Source organism: Rhinolophus ferrumequinum, chromosome 10 (assembly GCF_004115265.2).
Source record: "Rhinolophus ferrumequinum isolate MPI-CBG mRhiFer1 chromosome 10, mRhiFer1_v1.p, whole genome shotgun sequence".
NCBI classification, from domain to species: Eukaryota; Metazoa; Chordata; class Mammalia; order Chiroptera; family Rhinolophidae; genus Rhinolophus; species Rhinolophus ferrumequinum.
The window spans coordinates 127769-147232 of NC_046293.1; the positions used below are offsets into that span (position 1 = coordinate 127769).

General features: G+C 48.3%; 1 protein-coding gene, 1 long non-coding RNA gene and 1 other non-coding gene across 5 annotated transcripts in view; 1 reads left to right on the top strand and 2 right to left on the bottom strand.

Moving 5' to 3' along the window:
- The window catches only part of SHANK3 (SH3 and multiple ankyrin repeat domains 3), a 46528-nt gene extending 44661 nt beyond the window's left edge, over window positions 1-1867 (bottom strand). The window contains 3 exon segments of the mRNA XM_033117551.1: window positions 169-240; window positions 1028-1231; window positions 1589-1867. Coding sequence (XP_032973442.1) covers window positions 169-240; window positions 1028-1231; window positions 1589-1867 — 555 coding nt within the window.
- On the top strand, window positions 950-18618 carry LOC117028690 (uncharacterized). 3 transcript variants are annotated; one of them, XR_004424153.1, is made up of 3 exons: window positions 950-1033; window positions 15151-15302; window positions 17167-18618. It is a non-coding gene; the product is annotated as an uncharacterized LOC117028690 (long non-coding RNA). The 3 variants fall into 3 exon arrangements; XR_004424151.1 differs by lacking the exon at window positions 950-1033 and adding an exon at window positions 1225-1480; XR_004424152.1 differs by lacking the exon at window positions 950-1033 and adding an exon at window positions 13554-13684.
- Window positions 5778-5885, bottom strand: LOC117029515 (U6 spliceosomal RNA). Its single transcript, XR_004424252.1, has one exon. It is a non-coding gene; the product is annotated as a U6 spliceosomal RNA (small nuclear RNA).
- Window positions 18619-19464: the final 846 nt, after the last annotated feature.

The following is a 19464-nucleotide window of genomic DNA, read 5'->3' on the forward strand; positions in this document are numbered from 1 at the left end:
CCCCTAGCTGGGGTGGGGGGGTTCTGGGAGCAGAGGCAGTGCCTCAAAAAGGAGCTTTCAAAGGACAGTTTTGACATCACAAAAGCCAGTCACGGTTGAGGTGGGGGAATGTGGGCCGCCAGGCAGGAAGAAACTTCTAGGGTCCCCTCCCTGTGGCTACCTCCTTACCTTAGTGTGAAGCTTTGCAAACTGCTTATCATCGATCAGGTTCTGGGCGTAAACTCGCCTCTTGTATCGAAACTGCTCAGGCAAAGAAAAGGCGGGGAAAAAGCACCCCCCTGGGCTGAGTGAGCGAGTGCACTGAACTAGCCTCTTCCCGCAGCTCAGGCCCCACTGCTCACCCACCCCCAATTACAGAGGCACTCCCTGAGCCCCCCACAAATCCCACACACACTGCCATGGACACAGAGCAACACCAAGCTCGAGGTGATACACCCCTAGCAGTCCGGGGCTTGCAATGGCCTGTCTGTCCCCTTCCTGTCTCCAGGACTCCCTGGAAAACCCCACTCCTTTTCCAAGACCTGGTTCCAGGCCTTACCTTCCCATACACCCTTCTCAGGAAGGACTGACCCCACGTTCTTGTCCCACTACAGAGGCCGACTTTGAGCTAAGCTGCCATGTGCTTATTCCACTGCTCAACGCGTTTGCCATCCCCTGCCACGACTCTGTCCCCAAGCCTAACCCAGCATTCCAAGGCTACATAAATGGGCGAGCAAATGATGAAAGACAGCTTTGGTCTGCCTTGACAGACTCCCCGCCGGGGAGGGGGCCGACGAGCACACAGATACCGTGCTGCTTACTCCTCATGCTGCTCTGGGCGCTCCGCTCACACCCCCTGCAGGACCAAGCTCAGGGCTCCCACCGCACCTGCTGCTGACTGCAGGCCCTGCACACCGGGCCGGCACACAACCCCCCACCGCTTCTGCACTAACTCCTCGTGTCCGTGTCCGTGCCCTTCACCGCTCAAGTCACGGAGCTCGGCTGGTCGCGCCCTGCGCGTTCTCCTTCCGCCCCGGCCGCGGCTCACCTCCAGGTAGGGCAGGGGCGTGTCCAGGTTCGGCGGGTAATCCTGCAGGAGCCGCTCCTCGTCCAGGAACTTGCCAGCGCGGCCCCGGGAGGGCGGCTGGAAGAGCCCGTAGTTGAGCGCGTCCTGGAGGCTGTGGTTGAGGGCGCAGAGCACGCGCTGCTTGGCGGCCCACACGGGCGCGGCCGGGTCCAGGCGCAGGCACTTCTGCGGCGGAGCGGGCTCATGAGCGCCGACCGGCCCTGCCCGGCAACGCGCAGGGCATCAAGTCCCGGGGTCCCCGCGGAAGCCCCGGGCTCAGGAGCCAGGGCTCGGGAGCCCCGGGCTCGAGCCCACGCCACGGACCCCGCTCCTCTGCGTCCAGCGGGCGAGGCCCCGCCTCCGAGGGCGGTGCTTCCCCGGACCCCGCCCCCGGCGGGAGATGGGGAGGGTCCCGGCGGAGGTGGCGGGGGAGGGGTAAGTAGCCGCTGGCCCGGGATCTCCCGCGCCCCGCTCGGAGCACGCCGGTGGGGGGCTGGGCGAGGAGGGCGGGGGAGCTGCGGTGACCGGGGCGGCGGGGCTCACCGTCTGCTGAAGGTCCGGGATGCCGACGCGCACGACCACGGCGCTGGCCCCGGGGCCGTCCATCCCCACGCAGGGGCCGGGGCCCGGGCTGCTCGCGGCCCGGAGCGGGGCGCACGGGGATTCCGCGCGGCTCCCCGGCCCCCCCTTGCCCCCCGCCGGAGCCCCGTCGGCCGCGCTGTGCGGGAGGGGGCCGGGGGGGGCTGGGGCCGGGGCCGGCGCGGGGGACAGCGGCGCCGAGGGCTCCGCAGGAGCGGCGGCGGCGACGCGGCTCAGCTGCATGGGCCCCGGCGCGGCGCGGCGCCTGCCTTCCCCGGGGGCGGGGGAAGGGGGAGGGGGCCTTCCCGGGGGCGGGGAAGGGGGAGGGGCTGCGGCGGGAGAGAAGCGGGGGTGGCCCCGGGCTGTACCGGGGGCGGGGGACGATGCAGGGTCCTGGGGTCAGGTAGGAGGGTTGGTGCGGGAGGGTGTACCGGGGGCGGGGGGAGCCCTAGGCCTTGCTTTGGGGGATGGCTGAGCAGCGAGCCTCCGCGGACCACCGGGGAAGAGGAGGCGAGGAGAGTCCCCGAGCTGGGGTGGGGGCCGCGTCGGGCACGAGGATCAGAGGTAGGGCAGGAAGGGGAGAGAAAACCAGAATGAGTTTCCGGGGGTGGCGGCCTCTGTCCCACTCTGCCGACCTCCCCACCCTGCCCCACCCCACTCGAGGCCCGGGGGACGTGAAGGGACCGATCCTGCCCCAGTCCTGGGTTAGGACGGTGGAGACCTCGGGCGAGGTTGGGGCTGGTGCCCGCCCACTGCTAGAGACAATGAGCCCCACCACGCCGAACAATGCTCAGTGCGGCGCCCCCACCCCTAGCCGAGTTTGGGGAGTTCGCTCCGGACACTGAGGCCCGCCTCTCCCTGTCCCCCTTCTCCAGGCTCCCAGGTCCGCCTAGATCCAACGCCTGTAGCCCCCTCCTCGTCACCTTAGCGACGACAGGATGGGGGCGCGACCTATGAGGAAGGGCTTAGAGGAGGGGGCGCTACTAGTCTCCACCTGCGACGGGGAAGTGAATTTTAGTTTTATGCGTTGTCGTGGCAACGCGGGAGGGGGTGATGAGTGGGCGGAGGACAGGGGAGCGCAGTGAAGAAACTAGCTCAGGCACCACCACCCCAATGGAGCGTGCCAGGCGCCCCCAACCCTGGTGAGCCTCCCAGAACTACCCCAGTGCTGCGAAAACAGTGCTCCCAAGACTCCTGAGAGCAAAGCAGCCACAAAACATCGCAATATCCCTGATCTCTGGAGAAACAGTCTCTGACTCCCACAGAACTCTCCCAACGTGCCTTGACTCCCCCCAGAAAAACAGGCCCTGGCCCTCCTAGCAGAGCTGCTCACCCTCCCCGAGGACACACTTGGCAACCTTCAGGGAACAGCTCAGCACAGGGACACCCTCTGGAGCCTGGTGGAAAGCTGCTGACCCCAGCTTCCCCCCACCCCAGCCCCCCTGCAACAACAACCCCGGATTCCTGAGCCTCCCAGGAATAAACTTGAATGAACCCACATAAACCTCTCCACCCTTTCCCAAGGCAACCTAGAAACACCCTAGCCCCATGGGGGACAGTGTCGAACAGCTCACTCCCCACAGCCGCCTTGATCCCACCTGGTCACCACAACCGCCCGCATACACATCCCTGTGCCTCCACCCCAGAGCCAGGCCCCCTTCCCAAGGACCTGCTCTGACCCCTAAGGGTGCCTGGTGCTCTCCTCCCCCCCCCCACCACCACCCCTTTAGGAAAAATCTCTGCATCCCAGGACCCCACTGACCACTCAGAGCCGAATGTCCAGCGCTGTCTGTGGGCCTCGTCCTGCTTTCTCCCCAAGCCGGGTGGACCCTCCCTGCCGGGAAGTGTGGCCTGATGCCCAGGCCTCCCACCCCTGTCTAGGCTCTTCCCAAGGCCACTGGCTTGGCATGAGTGAGGGAGCTGAGGGTCCCCTGGGGGCTGTGACAGGATGGGAGGGGTGGGGAAAGGGGGGAGCAGGAAGGGGCTGTTGGAAACCCATTTATCAGCAGGAAGCACCTTGGGAAGCACGAGGGTTGGATTTCCTGGCCCAGCCCTGGAGAGGAAACGTGCTTCCCGCCCTCAGTGTCTCCACCATCTTCCTGCCCCTTCCCTGCTTCCTCCCTTCCCCAAGTCAACCACAGCTGCCCTGCCCCCCCTCCCATCACCACCTCCACCTGCGTTTACTCTCTGTCTCCAGCCCTTCACCCCCCTGGGACCGCTGCCAGGCTGTGGACATTCTCACCAGAGTCCTTGACTCTGAGGGAGCAGCAGGGAGGAGGCTGCACCTCTCCACACCCGGACCTCCCTGCAAAGCTGCCCAGGGCATGGATGGCCACCCGCCTGCCTGCCCACCCAGCCTGGACCTCATGGGGCCCTTCAGCCCGCCCAGGCCTCCCCACTCTAGCCCTGCGTGGCTGTCCAGCCTCTCTCTCGGGAGAAAACCTCACATCTTTGCTGATAAGCAACCAACACACTCGTGTCTCCAGGCTCAGCTGGGCTCAGCGCTGGGTTCCACAGAGAGCCTGGCACATAAGATGGGCTCATAATGAAGGAATCCGAGCTGCACACTCCCCCGGCACCACCACCTCGGCAGCAGCAAAAATAACACTCCCAGAAGCACCGTACCCACATTACGGCCTCCGTCCCTGCAACGTGGTGGATTTAGAGGCGGAAGCCAAGGGGCAGGGCGTCTGTGCACTTTATTTTGTGGAGAATAAAGACCCCGGCCTCCTCCTCACCTCCCCCATGTGCCCTGAGCAGCCCCTGGCCACCGCTCCCTCAGTAGGTCCCCCAGAAGCCACCTCCCAGGCACAGAACCCTTTGCCTGCCCCTGCCTGCCTCCCCGGCCCAGCCCTGCTCCCTCTGCTCTCGAGTCTGTCCTTGAAGATGAGGGTTTACCAGGCCCCATGGTCTCACTCCTTCCATCAGGACCAGGATTCCAGAAAGATCCATCCTTCTCACCAACCACGCTTGCTCTCCGTATTCTCCCACCACATGGATGCAGACACAAACAGGCTTCATGGGGCCTGGGGGAGTTCATGTGGGCAAAACACACAACAGTGCCTGGTACAGGGCAAACCCAGGCCTGGATACCCCAGCCCACCACCCCACAGCTGCCCCAGACCCACAGGCGCAGCAAAGGTCCAGCATTCACTCGGCCGCCCTTGCTGCCCCATACCCTCACTGGATCCAAGGCCTGGCCCTCCTGGTGGACTCCTGGCAGAGTCATTTGCCTCAGTTGAGCTCAGATGTGTCCCCCTTCTGCATCACACCTTGCTACACCTCTGGGGCCCACTTCCTCACCCATGGCCCTCCCTCTCCTCCCCTCCCACCCGCCTCAGCCACAGTGACCTGGCCCCAGTCAGCCTTATGCTTTCTCTCCTGTCTCACCTGATTCCCCTTGAACCCTCACTCCCCTTGGTTTCCATGACAACTCGTGGGAGGTGTGTGGTTCTCCCTGTCAGGCCCTCCCCACCTGCGCTTCCCCTTCCCCCAGTCTACAGTCTTTCCCCAAGTGCCCCCCACCCCCCACCCCATGGGCCTCCACCCCACACTCTGACCTACTTCTCTTTCTTTCACAGCACATACTGTCTTGTAACCCACTGTAATTCACCTGTTAGTTGTTCATTGTTCAGTCTCTGTCTTCCCCAGCAGAAGGTAGGCTCCCTGTGCTTTGCCTGGTTCACGGATGTCCGAGGCCCTGAGACAGGGAGTGCCTGGTGCACAGTGGGTGCTCAATGCACAAATCAAAGCTTCCACCTGCATTTGTAAGCTGTTCACACCCAGCTTCCTCTCTTCAGATCAGACCCTCTTCCCAACTCCAGAGCACTTGGCATGAGGCAGGAATCCTGGGTGCTCAGTTGACTATAAAGTCTGGATCAGGGGTCTCTCATGTGGGTAAATTTTTTTTAATTTATTTATTTATTATTTTAATTTATTGGGGTGACAATTGTCAGCAAAATTACATAGATTTCAGGTGTACAATTCTGTATCACATCATCTATAAATTACATTGTGTGTTCACCACCCAGAGTCAGTTCTCCTTCCATCACCATATATTTGATCCCCCTTACCCTCATCTCCCACCCCCCACTCCCCTTACCCTTTGGTAACCACTAAACTATTGTCTGTGTCTATGAGGTTTTTTTTGTTGAAAAATATGGAACGCTTCACGAATTTGCGTGTCATCCTTGCGCAGGGGCCATGCTAATCTTCTCTGTATCGTTCCAATTTTTAGTATATGTGCTGCTGAAGCGAGCACGGGTAAATTTTTTATTGCTTCTAGTTGTTAGTATCTATCAGTGTGTGTAGGTCCTATCTCATCCTGAGTTTGACTTGTTAAATTTTCTTTTTCTAGGAATAGAAATCTATTTCTAAAGAATCAGCTTCTCATTTTGTTAATCATCTCTATTTTATTGTGTTCTGTTTATTTTTCTGTGCTTTTCTTTTTATTTTGTTATGATTCCTTTTCTAATTTCTTGAAAACACACACTTGACTCTCCTTCTAGTCTCTCTCTTTTCTGCCAATGAGCATCTAAAGCTGTAAATTACCAAGTGCCACTTTAGTCCCATCCCTTAAGTTTTGATGAGTAGTATCTTTAATTTCATCTCGTTCTGATTTTCTAACATCAATATATTTTTTTGGCTTGGGAATTACTGAAAAATATACTTATTTAAATTTTCAAATGTATACTCTTGGAGGGAGGACTAACCCTAAATACTGATTTCCTATTTTATTGCATCATGGTCAGAGGAGATGGTCTGCTCAGTGCTGGCTTTTGGGGATTCTGTGAAGACTTTTCTTTGTGGCCATATGCATGGTCTTATTTTTGTAAAGCTGTCCTATCTGTTCAACAGCAATTATTGGATGCAAGGATGTACATATTCCATTGATAGCTTGTTAATTGTATTATTCAAATATTCTGTGCCCTTTCTAATTTTCCATCTGCTTGACAGTGGCTTTAGCAATCTCTCCATGAAATTTTGCCTATTTGGGGACTTGTTTTTAAATACTAACAGGTTTAGGATTATTATAGCTTCCTGACAAACTTTTTCTGTTATCATTATATGGTACCACTCTTGATCCCTCACAATTCTTTTTGCCTTAATTTTATTCTTTCCAAAAATTAATATAGCCACACCACTTTTTTATATCAAATATATATATATATATATATATATATATATATATATATATATATATATGTATTCCCCCATTATTTTCCTTTTATGTGTTATATACTTCGGTGTGCTTCTGGTAGGTAATATATGTAGCTAGATTTAAAAAAAAATAAATCTTACAATTTTTAACCTTTAATGGTGTGTTTATTATGGCTAATGATATGTTTTAAATTATTTTTACCATCTTATTTTGTGTTGTCTGTCTTTTGCTCTATGCTTCTCTTTTCTCCTTTTCTGCCCTCTGTTCAATTCACCAAGTTTTCCTTATTCCCCTTTTCCTCAACTTCCATTGGTTTGGAAGTGATGCATTCTCTGTCAATCATTTTCATAAATACACTTAAATTTTCAACATGCACAATTAACAAAGGCTAGACGTCATTAACATCCTACCTTCCATGTAATAGTAAGACTTTAGAATACTTTAACTGTGATCACTCCTCATCACAGGTTTTTGCTCATGTTGTGTTTGACCTCCAAATTAATTAGTCTTATTGCTATCACTATCACACAGTGAATGCTTGTTTAGATTTAGCCACATGTTAATCAGTTTCTTTACTCACTATTTCTTCTTCTTTTTTTTAACTTTTATTTATTTTAAGGGTGTTTTTCCAGGACCCATCAGCTCCAAGGCAAGTAGTTGTTTCAATCTAATTGTGGAGGGTGCAGCTCACACTGGCCCATGTGGGGATCGAACCGGCAACCTTGTTGTTAAGAGCACAATGCTCTGAACAACTGAGTTAACCGGCCACCCCCACTATTTCTTCTTACATGTCATTCTTTCCTTCTGGGTTGAATTTCTTCTTCCTGGAAATACATACTTTAGACAATTTTTTTTTTTAAATGAATGTCCAATAGTGACAAATTCCTTCAGCCTTTGTAATGTCTTATTTCACACCAATTCTTGAATGATAATTTAGCCAGTGTAGAATTATACATTGACAATTATATTCCTCTCAATACTTTGAAGATTTTTCTCTCTGTGTGCGGTTTTCTGGATAATTTTCCTAATTCTGACTTCCATCTCACTAATTCTTTCTTTGATTGTGTTTAATCTGCTATTAATCCCATCCATAGGGGTTTTGTTTGTTTTGTTTTTTGTTTTGTTTTCTGTTTTGTTTTCCTTCATAGGGCTTTCAATTTCAATAATCATAGATTTTGTTTCTAGCAACCCTATTTTGGTCCGTTATCAAATCTGCCCTGCTTTTTCTTTATATTGTCTTTATTAATTTAATCAATTTTAAAATGTCTTCTGTCTTTAATCATTTCAAAAATATTTACTTTTTAATTCTAGTCAATAGTTCCATTGTATGAAATTTTTGCTGGTCTAATCCTGCTCTCTGTGTTGTCTACTGGCTCTCACTCATGTAGATTGACTCTGTGAGAATTTTGTGATTTGGATTGTGAACTCATTTGGGGCTGCAAATCAGGGAATCCTGAGCAGCCAAGTTGTGTCCCTTCTGAGGAGGACCACTAGCCTGGGACTTCTTTTATGTTACTTTCTTGTTTTGGTAGCCGTGGGGACTACAAAGGGTAATATAACTCAGACTCCAGAGATGATGGAGACAGGCAATGGTTATTACTCCACAGGGAGACCACCACAAGACTTTGTGAAAATTGCTTAAATAAAAAAGCAATATGCAATCTGAGTTAATGAAAATAGATCACTCACTAAGGTTTTTGAGTGCTACATGTCATTCTAAGTGTATGACATGTATTAACTCATTTAGTCATTACAGAATCACTGAGCAAGCCCTGTCATTTGTCCTCATTTAACAGATGAGGAAACAAAAGCAAACTAGAGCGAGTAACTTGTCCAAACTTACATATGGCTAGTCAGTACAGAAACCAGGATTTGAACCATGGCAGTTGGCCTGTGACCCCAGCAGGGCCAGTAAAAATCCTGCTCCTCTCATAAGTAGGAAAAAAAAACTCTTTTTCCAGTCTTTGGATACGTAGAAGAGATGTGAACTTAACAGCTACTGGTGACCAAAGAGCAGCCTTGAGAAGAAAGCAACACTGAGAGAAATATAAATATGGGAGAAAAGGATGGTTCTGAAAGGGGTTGAGTCCCTAAATTTAGTCCCTAGAATCTGATACCACTTCTGATTTTCTTGCATTTGGTTTTAAGAGCCAATAAATATCCCTTCTCTGTTGAAAGCCCACATAATGCAGAGACTGAAGGCATAGCTGTGGGGCAGCTGCCTGGATTAGAATCCCAGCTCAGCCCCAAACACCCAGGCGGCCTGGGAAAGCTTCTTAGCCTCCCTGTGTCTCTGTGTATGCTCTGTAAGTTGGGGACAATGGCAGGAATTGCTTCGTACCCTCATTCATTCTGGGTAGGAGGCCAGGTGCCTGCCTTCTGGGCTCACTCACATATGCCTGGCCTCCTGGGGCATTGTGTGGGGTAGTTGAGCAACGTGGAGGGAAAATGCTTACTGTACACCTGGCACATGGTAAACCTCAGAGGAGCACCTCCAGCCCGGGACTGCTATTGGAGTAAACACTCAAGTTTTTATTATCATCATAAAGTGGTTTCTGTCCTCTCCACCACGAAGCGCATTCTGATGAGTGCCCTTCACATGCAGTGATGGAGCAGAGTGAGGCTGAACTCGGCTGTCCTTAGGAAGACCATTACATTTCAAATGCTGGTTTTTTTGTTTGTTTGTTTGTTTTTTTAATTTATTGGGGTGACAACTGCCAGCAAAATTACATAGACTTCAGGTGCGCAACTCTGCATCACACCATCCACAAATCACACCGTGTGCTCACCACCCAGAGTCAGCTCCCCTTCCATCACCATACATTTGATCCCTCTCACCCTCATCCCCCACCCCCCAACCCCCTTACGCTCTGGTAACCACCAAATTACATTCCCCAGATTAATTTTCAAGCCCGTGGCCATCCTATGGTCACCGACTGCCCTCCAATCCCCTCCCCCTCCCCCCCACCCCCCACCCCCCCGCCCATCTAGCAACCCTCAGTTTTTCCTCTTTGTCTCCAAAACTGTTTCTGATTAGTTCATTCACTTATTCTTTTCTTTAGAATCCGCAAATAAGTGAGATCATATGGTACTTATCTTTCTCTGTCTGACTTATTTCACTTAACATAATGTTCTCTAGATCCATCCATGTTGTTGCAAATGGTAAGATTTCTTTCTTCTTTATGGCTGCATAATACTCCATTGTATAAATGTACCACAGTTTCTTGATCCAGTCATCTACCGATGGGCATTTTGGTTGTTTCCATGTCTTAGCTATTGTGTATAGTGCTGCAATAAACATAGGAGTGCATAAAGATTTTTGAATTGAAGTTTTGGATTTCTCCGGATAGATACCTAGGAGTGGAATTACTGGATCATAAGGTAGTTCCATTTTCAGATTTTTGAGATACCTCCATACTGTTTTCCATAGTGGCCGCACCAATCTGCAATCCCACCAACAGTGCACAAGCGTTCCCTTTTCTCCACATCCGCGCCAGCACTTGTTGTTTGTTGATTTATTGATGATAGCCATTTTGACTGGGGTGAGGTGGTATCTCATTGTGGTTTTTATTTGCATTTCTCTGATGGTTAGTGAGGTTGAGCATTTCTTCATATGTCTGTTTGCCATCTGTATGTCCTTTTTAGAAAAATGTCTCTTCAAGTCCTCTGCCCATTTTTTAATTGGATCGTTTGTTTTTTTGGAGTTGAGTTGAGTGAGTTTTCCATAGATTTGTGATATTAATCCCTTATCAGATATATCATTGGCAAATATCTTTTCCCATTCAGTAGGATCCCTTCTTGTTTTATTGATGGTTTCCTTTGCTGTGAAAAAACTTTTTAGTTTGATATAATCCCATATGTTTATTTTTTCTTTTAGTTCCCTCGAGCGAGGGTATATATCAGTAAAAATCTTACTCCGGGTAATGTCTGAGAAGTTTCTTCCTATATTTTCTTCTAGGTATTTTATGGTTTCAGATCTTACATTTAAGTCTTTAAGCCATTTTGAATTTATTTTTGTATATGGTGTAAGGAGGTGGTCCAACTTCATTTTTTTGCATGTGTCTGTCCAGGTTTCCCAGCACCATTTATTGAATAGACTGTCATTACTCCATCGTACAGTTATCATTGTATGCAGATGATATGATGCTATATATAGAGAACCCTAAAGACTCCACCAAGAAGCTATTAGAGCTGATAGATGAATTTAGTAAAGTAGCAGGATACAAAATTAATATTCAGAAATCAGTTGCATTTGTATATACCAATAATAAAACATCAGAAGGAGAAATTAAAAAAACAATCCCATTTACAATCGCTCCAAAGACTATAAAATACCTGGGAATAAATTTAACCAAAGAAGTAAAAGATCTATACTCAGAAAATTATAAGACACTGAAGAAAGGAATGAAGGAAGATATAAATAGATGGAAACACATATCATGTTCATGGATAGGAAGAATTAATATAGTTAAAATGTCCATACTGCCTAAGGCAATATACATATTCAATGCAATTCCTATCAAACTGCCAACGTCGTTTTTCACAGAAATAGAACATATAATCCTAAAATTTATATGGGACCATAAAAGACCCCGAATAGCCAAGGCAATCTTGAGAAATAAGAACAAAGTGGGAGGTATAACAATACCTGACTTCAAATTATACTACAAGGCTACAGTAATCAAAACAGCATGGTACTGGCATAAAAACAGACACATAGATCAATGGAACAGAATAGAGAGTCCAGAAATAAATCCACGCCTATATGGCCATTTAATCTACGACAATGGAAGCAAATGCTGTTTTAACGGCAAAATGAAAAGTGAGGAATATCTGCCTGGTTAATTTCACATTTCGGGTTACAATTACTTTTTCTTTCAAGACTATGGTTTTCTCTCCCATCTTTCCTTCCTCCCAAAGATCACTTCCTATTCAAGAGGTTTGGGGTTCATTATTATTATTATTATTATTATTATTGTAAAAATACATAACATAAAGTTTACCATCATGGCCATTTTTAAGTATACAATATGTTAGTGTTAAAAAGAACAAAGTATATTTTTAAATAAGCCCACCTTAGTGCTGGAAGACAGGCACATGGATTATGGAGTAATAATTTAAAGGAACCTCTGGGAGACGATGCAGATGGGATCAGGAAGTGGAAAGGCCAATAGAAGCTGAAGACTTGGCCATGCAGCCCAAATGATATGGAGGCTGCTGGGGAAGGGACCGGCTCAGCACAGTGGGTCCTGCTGGAGTGCAGGCGGGGAGGGGGGACAAGGGGTTCTGCTGACGCTCCCGCAAGGGCACACAGCTGTCCCCAAGTAGATGAAGGGGCTATGGAGGTGGAGCTGTCCCTGCAGCAAAGGCTTAGCTCTTTACAAAAAGGTGGCCCCTAGCCCCTCCATCTGGGCTTTCTCACTTTCCGCCAGGGAGCCCCCAGGCCCACCCTCGTCCCAAAGGGAAGCCCTCCCAAGGACCAGTCCCACTCAATCTGTTCCTTTTGTTCGCGTGTATTCCTTTATCAAAATACCACATTTTGCTTATCAATTCATCTGTTATGGGCATATTTGGGTTGTTTCCAGTTTGGGACAATTATGAATGAAACTGCTATGAACATTGTGTACAGTTTTTATGTGGACTTATGCTTTCGTTTCTCTTGGGCGTCTATTTAGGAATAGAGTAGCTATGTCTTACGGTAGACGTGTGCTAACTTTTCAAGAGATTGGCAAGCAGTGTTCCAGCATGGTAGTACCATTTCATTTCATCTTTTGCCAGGTCCTCCACATCCTTGCCAACACTTGGTATTGCCTGTCTTTTTTATTGTAGCCATGTTACTGGATGTGTCTGGGTATTTCTTTGTGTGTTTAAATTTGCATCTCCCTGATGACTAATGAAATGGAGCCTCTTTTCATGTGCTTATTGACCATTTACATGTCTTCTTTTGTGAAGTGTCTGTTCAGTCTACTGCCCATTTTTTAAAAACTGGGTAGTTTGACCTGTTGAAATTTAGGAGCTCTTTATATAATCTGGATACAAATTTTTCGTAAGATATGTGTACTGCAAAAGTTCTCTAATTTTGTGGCTTGCCTTTTCACTTTCACAATAGTCTCTTTCAAAGAACAAGAGTTTTTCATGATTATAGAATCTATTTTCCCCTTTATTGTTCATATTCTGTGTGTTCTAAGAAATCTTTCCCTACCACAAAAGCACAGAAATTTTCTCCTGTGTTTTCATGTAGAAGTTGTAGTTTGTTTTAAAACACATGGACTTTGGGGGAGGGGAATATTGGGGAACAGTGTGTTTCTGCAGGGCCCATCAGCTCCAAGTCGCTGTCCTTCAATCTAATTGTGGAGGGCGCAGCTCAAACCAGCAACCCCGTTGTTCAGAGCTCGCGCTCTAACCAACTGAGCCATCGACCACCCCAGAAGTTGTAGTTTTAACATGTACGTTTAGGTCTGTGATTTAATTTAAAGTTAAATTTTGTTTGTGATGTTCAAAAAATGTTGATGTTTGTATTTTCCCTTTATGGGTGTCCGATTGTTTCAGACCACTTAAAAATTATTTTAAAGTATTTTTGTTGTGGTGACATATATATAATAAAATTTACCATTTTAACCATGTTTAAGTGTACAGTTCAGTGTCATTAAGTACATTTACATGCTGTGCAGCCATCACCACCATCCATCTTCAGATCTCTCTCATCTTCCCAAACAGAATCTCTGTGTCCATTCACTCACTCTCCTCCCCCTCCCCCAGCCCCTGGGAACCACTATTCTGCTCTCTGTCTCTATGGATTTGACTCCTCTAAGGACGTGCCAGCACCATTTTTGAAAAAACTTTCCTTTCCCACTGAATTGCCTCTGCACTTTTGTTGAAAATCAGTTGACCACATACAGGTGGGTTTATTCCTGAACTTTCTATTCTTTTCCCGTTTATCTATATTTATATACTTTCTCTAATACCACACTCTTAGTTTCTATAACTTTGTAGTACATCTTGAAATCAGATAGCATAAATCCTACAACTTTGTTCCTTTTAAAGAACTTTGTTCTTTTTAAATTTTGTTGGCTATTCTAGGTCATTTTCATTTCTATGTAAATTTTAGAATCAAGCTGTCAATTTCTACAAAAACAACCTGCTGGGAACTTGATTGGTATAGCATTTAATCTATAAATATATTTAGAGAGAATGGACATCTTAAGAATATTGATTCTTCCAATGTACGAACACAGTATATGCTATCATTTATCTTGGTCTTCCTTAGTTTATCCCAGAAAGGCTTAGTAGTTTTCAGGGTAGAGTTCTTGCACATTTTTGTTACATTTATTCCTAAGAATTTTGTTATTTCACATTACTGCAAATGAAATTTTTTAGTTTTATTTTATAATTTTTGGTTGCTAGTACATAAAAATACAACTGATTTTGTATATAAACTTTGTAGCCTGTAATCTTGTGAAATTCACTTAGTTCCAGCAGCATTTTTATACGTTCCTTAGTATCCTCTACATTATCAGGTCATCAGCAAATAGCACAATACGTCCTCCTTTTGAAATTTTTATGCCTTGTATTTCTTTGTCTTGCCTTATTATATTGGCTAGTTTTAGTTATCCTCTTTGGGATTTGTTGTGATTCTTGAATCTAAGGAGTTATGTCTTTCAGCAAATCTGAACATTCTCTGCTATTATCTTTTTGAATATTATGTCTCCTCAGTATCTCCTATTAAACATATATTAGACCTCATGGATGAACCTTGAAAACATTACGTGAAGTGAAATAAGACATTCACAAAAGGACAAACATTATATGACTTTACTTATATGAAGTATCTGGAATACAGTTTCATAGCGACAGAAAACAGAATGGAGGTTCCAGGGGCTTGGGGTGGGGGAGAGAATAGGGAGTTACTGTTTAATGGCTAGGGTTTCAGTTTAGGGTGATGAAAGAGTTCCGGAAATGGAGAGCGGTGATGGTCCCACAACATTAGGAATATAGTTAATAAAATTGTAAAGTGTGAAATTGTTTTCAAGATTATAAATTTTTCAATATGCTAGCCCTTCTCATTCTAACTTCTGCAAAGGGTTCTCATCTCCCAGTCTATCTATTTTGTATTCGGAGTAATTTCTTCAGACTCATCTTCTAGTTCAATAATTCTCAGCTGTGTCTAGTCTGCTATTTAACCCGCCCATTGAAATTTCAACTCTTATATTTTTCATTTCTAAAATTATGTTTTCTTCCTTTTCAAATCTATCAGATGCTTTTCTTTTTCTTTTCTGATTCTTTCCAGTAGTTTCTCATTCCTTGTTCAGGTTTTCAATCTTTTATCTCTGTATTTTTAGCATACTTACATATTTTGTGATTTTAGACTGTGATCTCATGTTTGGTGAATCCAGTCTGTGGGAACCTGGAGGGACTAAGCTGAGACTGGAGGCCTCCAGAGAAGGTGTGCACGTGCTCCCGCCAGGCACCTCACTGCTGCCAACCTGCAACTACTTCAACTAATTCCAAACCACCCAGGTAGTATGTATTTAAAATCCATACCCATTTGAAGGTAAATCTATACTTATGAATTTTGAGGGAGATTCGATTTCCATCTGTGGTGAGGCCATTACAAAATCTTTCATTTCTTTCCTACAAAGCAGGGTTGTTTTCCCTAGTCTTTCTAGCTTTGCACTGAAATTATGGGTCTTTAAAAGTCCTGACTTTGTGTGAGAATCTAAATTGCTTACTCTGTTGCCTTTCGTTTCCACTTCATTGTGTGTCTCTGGGGATATCTCTTGCTTTCTTTCAAGCTCAGCTGTACATTTAAAAGAATGTTTATTATATTTTTATCAGCATTTCCAAGTGCTTTGCAATAGAGGAGTTTTAGATTATATTGGTGGAATTGTTTTTCTTATTCAGTTACACAGCCAGCACATATAATGATTTTTTTTGCTGGAGAGATATTAAATGAATCCATAAATGAACAGAAGAATATACTGCATTTGAAAACGTTTATCACACACACGCACACAACCCCCAAAGTATGAGGCACTACCAATAGAGCAGTGATCAGATGGGTCCCACCTGGTCAACATGTTTTCATTCCCTGCGGACCTTGGCGCCCTGCTCATGGGTCACCTGCTCATCCACATCCTGACGTCACCCATCTCCATTCCTCGCACCATGGCCTCCCAGTTCCGTGACCTCTCATGTCACTGATTGTAGAAGCTAGGATTTGGGTGTAGATTACAGACCCTGTGTGGCTAGTCTTAGCAGAAAGGGATTTAACACATGGAATTTTTGCCCACAAAATCATTGGGAGGACTGAAACATGTAGTCTGAGCTTCTAGAAATACACTCTCCCCCAACACCACCATAGAACTGGTCCCTGGGGAGTTACTCTTGTTGCCAGAGTCAGCAAACGGAGGTGTCAGAAAGCTGATGGCCCAACTGCTGGCTCCAGCAGACCACATCTCCTAGCCTAGCTCTGTACTCCCCAGTCCCTTTTGCGTCTAGGTCGGGCCATGTCACAGGGTTCTGGAATCGACTTGGGCAGAAATGACGTGCGCCACTCCCAGGTCTGACCCACAATGCCTCTTGCCTATCCCTGAGTGCACGCTCTTCTCCCTTCCATGGTGACCTTAAATCCACATGTCAAAAATGGCAGCACTTCCTTTGGCCTGGGACCCTAAATGACTGTGTGAAGCAGGGAGTCCCTCCCCCATCCCTGCTCACATTGCAAACTGGACTCTCTGTGAGCAAGAAACAAACATCTATTGTACTCAGTCACTGACATTTGGGGGTTAGCTGTCAAAGTAGCTGGTGTTTTCTCAACACCAGAAGGGGAGGGGAGCTCGGAGCCTCCACTGGGCTTCCCAGCTGGAGAGACCTTGCCTGGGTCAGCAGGAAGTGTCAGCCATCTGCTCAGTGCATCTATCCAAATGATATGTGAACCGGAGAAATTAACACGATAGTCACATACCCACTGTGTCTGTTGTGGCCCACAATGCATGTCTCATCTGACCTCCAAATTCCCCCTCTGATCAGCGGACTGGGGAGGGGTGGGGATCAGTCTGGGAAGTGGCACTAGCTCAGAGCCAGAGACCAACAACCCCTGAGAGCCTGAGGTGCCTTGCCGCCCCCTGGCAGGGAACAGCCATTCTGGGCAGAGTCGCAGCGCCCTGCGGGGGAGGCCAGGGGAAGACAGTCCAGCCTTGGGTGTTTCCGCCAGGTCTTTCCCTCTGGTGGGGCCTCTGGTCTGCGAATGAATCACGTCCAGGAACTGGAAGGGGAGCTGACTCTCCTGCACTGTGAGTCAAGTCCGGGCCACGTTCCTGAGACGAGGATCTTTCCGCCACCACTCCCATCTGCACTGACACTGCCCTGTTTTTGTTCCAAGGGTGACTCCACGGCCAGTGAGCCAAAGGTCTCTGAGACCACAGCATTCTTCTTGACCATCATGGTGACCACGCCTGCCTGGCCACATGGCCTCTGCCACCCCAGGATCTCTTCACTCCATTTCATTCCGCCCTACACAGGCCAGCCTCCCAGAGCCTTTCAAAGCTGTTGCTGCCCCTCACTACTCCAAAGTACGCCCCTCATGTCTCAGAGGACAATAGGGGGACAACTGAGCACGTCAAGTACAATATACTCCTGTCTCTCTCAGCTTTTGGATGCCATTTTCTCCATTAAACCAAGGAGTTTCCAGCATGTCAGCTGCACTCACATGGGTTTTAATTAGAGCACAGACGGTCAGCACCACCCAGCCCCCTGGATCTAGAACCTGTGCTCACCATCAGGTCAGCTGGATGGAGGACCAACTTCCCCAAGCCCTGTGCCTGCACGATGCCAGCTGCCTCCCAGCCCGCCACGCCAGGCCACACAGCTGTGCAGCAGACGTCCTGGCTGACTGAGTCCACGGTCTGCTGCCTGCAGCCACTTCAGGGAGCAAACATTGGATCTGCTGGAAAAGATGCGCTTTCCAAGCTCTTGTTCCTTGAAAGCACCGGAAAGGAAACACTGTCCCACACCTGGGCTGGGCAGAATTCCTTCTGGGACGAAATTAACATTCCTGATAAAATGCTCATGTGATGGACGGATGAGCTTTAATGATGTATGGATGGTTTTGGGGACCAGTCAGCCACCCACCTGGGTGTCATTCACAGGAGTGATCTGTCCGCAGAAGTGGTTTCTGTATCTGGTCTGAGACTGATACTCCCTCCTACCCTGGGTGGTCTTGGGGTCCTCCCCTTTACATGCACCTGTCATAACCTGACCTGCTTGTGACTCCACCGTCTGACAAGCTCTTCACCTCTACACCCTGTTGTCACCCAGGTAATCCCTGTCTTCCCCAGGCCTCAACTAAGATGCCCCCTGTGGGAGACTGTGGGGACAGAGTCCCAGAGAGCAGTTTCCAGGCTCTCGGCCTCACATGGAAAGGTGCTGGCTCGGGTAGTCAATGGCCATCAGTTGTGGCAGTGTAACCAGTGAGCCAATTAGCCACTGATATTACTGCCGAGGCTGCGCTGGTTGGTGAGTCGAGAGTGGTGTCGAGTAAGGCGGTCGGTTGACAGGCAGAGAGGCGGACAGCAGGTTGCAGGTCGTGTGACTCCAGCCTCCAATGAGATGATAGTGGTATGACTCCCCTACCTATGGCTCCGTGGGTGTTCCTTTTTGGCCTAGTCACATCCTGCGTTCTTATGTGGGGAGTGGGACCAGAGACCCCGCAGGCTGCCCCAAACGACAAATGGCGGAGCGAGCAAGGTCCCCCACACAACAGAGACCCTCCCCGCCTAGAAGTTCTCACGGCCCCTGCTCAGCACTACCCATCCCCCACACACTGACAGTAACAGTAGTACACACTTGCCACGTGCCAACTGGGCTGTCTCACCGGTGTCAATTAGTTGAAACCTCCCACCAACCAGGATGAGTGCATTCGATTATAAGCCTCCACTTACAGGAGCCCAGCTCACACCTGGGCAGAGGGGAGGGGGCAGGGGCAGGGAAGCACTGAGAAAGTGACATCCCAGTGGACTTGAAGATGGGAACGGAGCCATGCCATGGGCTCAAGACTTCCACATAAGGCACAGTGAGGTCAGTGCCGAGGCCAGAGGATGCCACTGACCTGCAGTCAGGGGGCGGAGCTGAGGGGCAGCTGCACACCGTGCCACCTCACACAGCCACACCGCTCCTGGGCATTGCCCTCCCATCTGCTCGGAGCTGCCCCCCCATTCCATGGGTGCCATCGGCAGACTTTATTCAGGGCCGTCACATTACATGTATGGACCACCGCGATGACATTTTGCAGTGGGGAGAGGTGGACTCAATTCTGAGCACGGGCAACTGGGGATAGACAGTGATGGGGTTCAGGACACATTACCCCAAAGGATGGCACCTGGGCATGTTTTAAGCTGAAGGAGTTTGAGAAAACAGCAGAAGCAAAAGGTCACGGACCCCCCCCACTCCCCTGAAACAGGCCATCGAACCCTCATGTGAGAAGCGCCCCCCATGCCTGGGGCAAAGGAGAATCCTTCTGCCAAAGACAAAGGGAAGAAGCAGGGCTGTGAGGAGCACCCACTGCACATAGCAACCTCACACGCCTCGACCTGGAACACGGGGAGGGGGGTTATCACTGTGTGGGGTCATAAATGATAAATGTCTAGTACATTGCTTTGTACACCTGAAACTAATAAAAAAG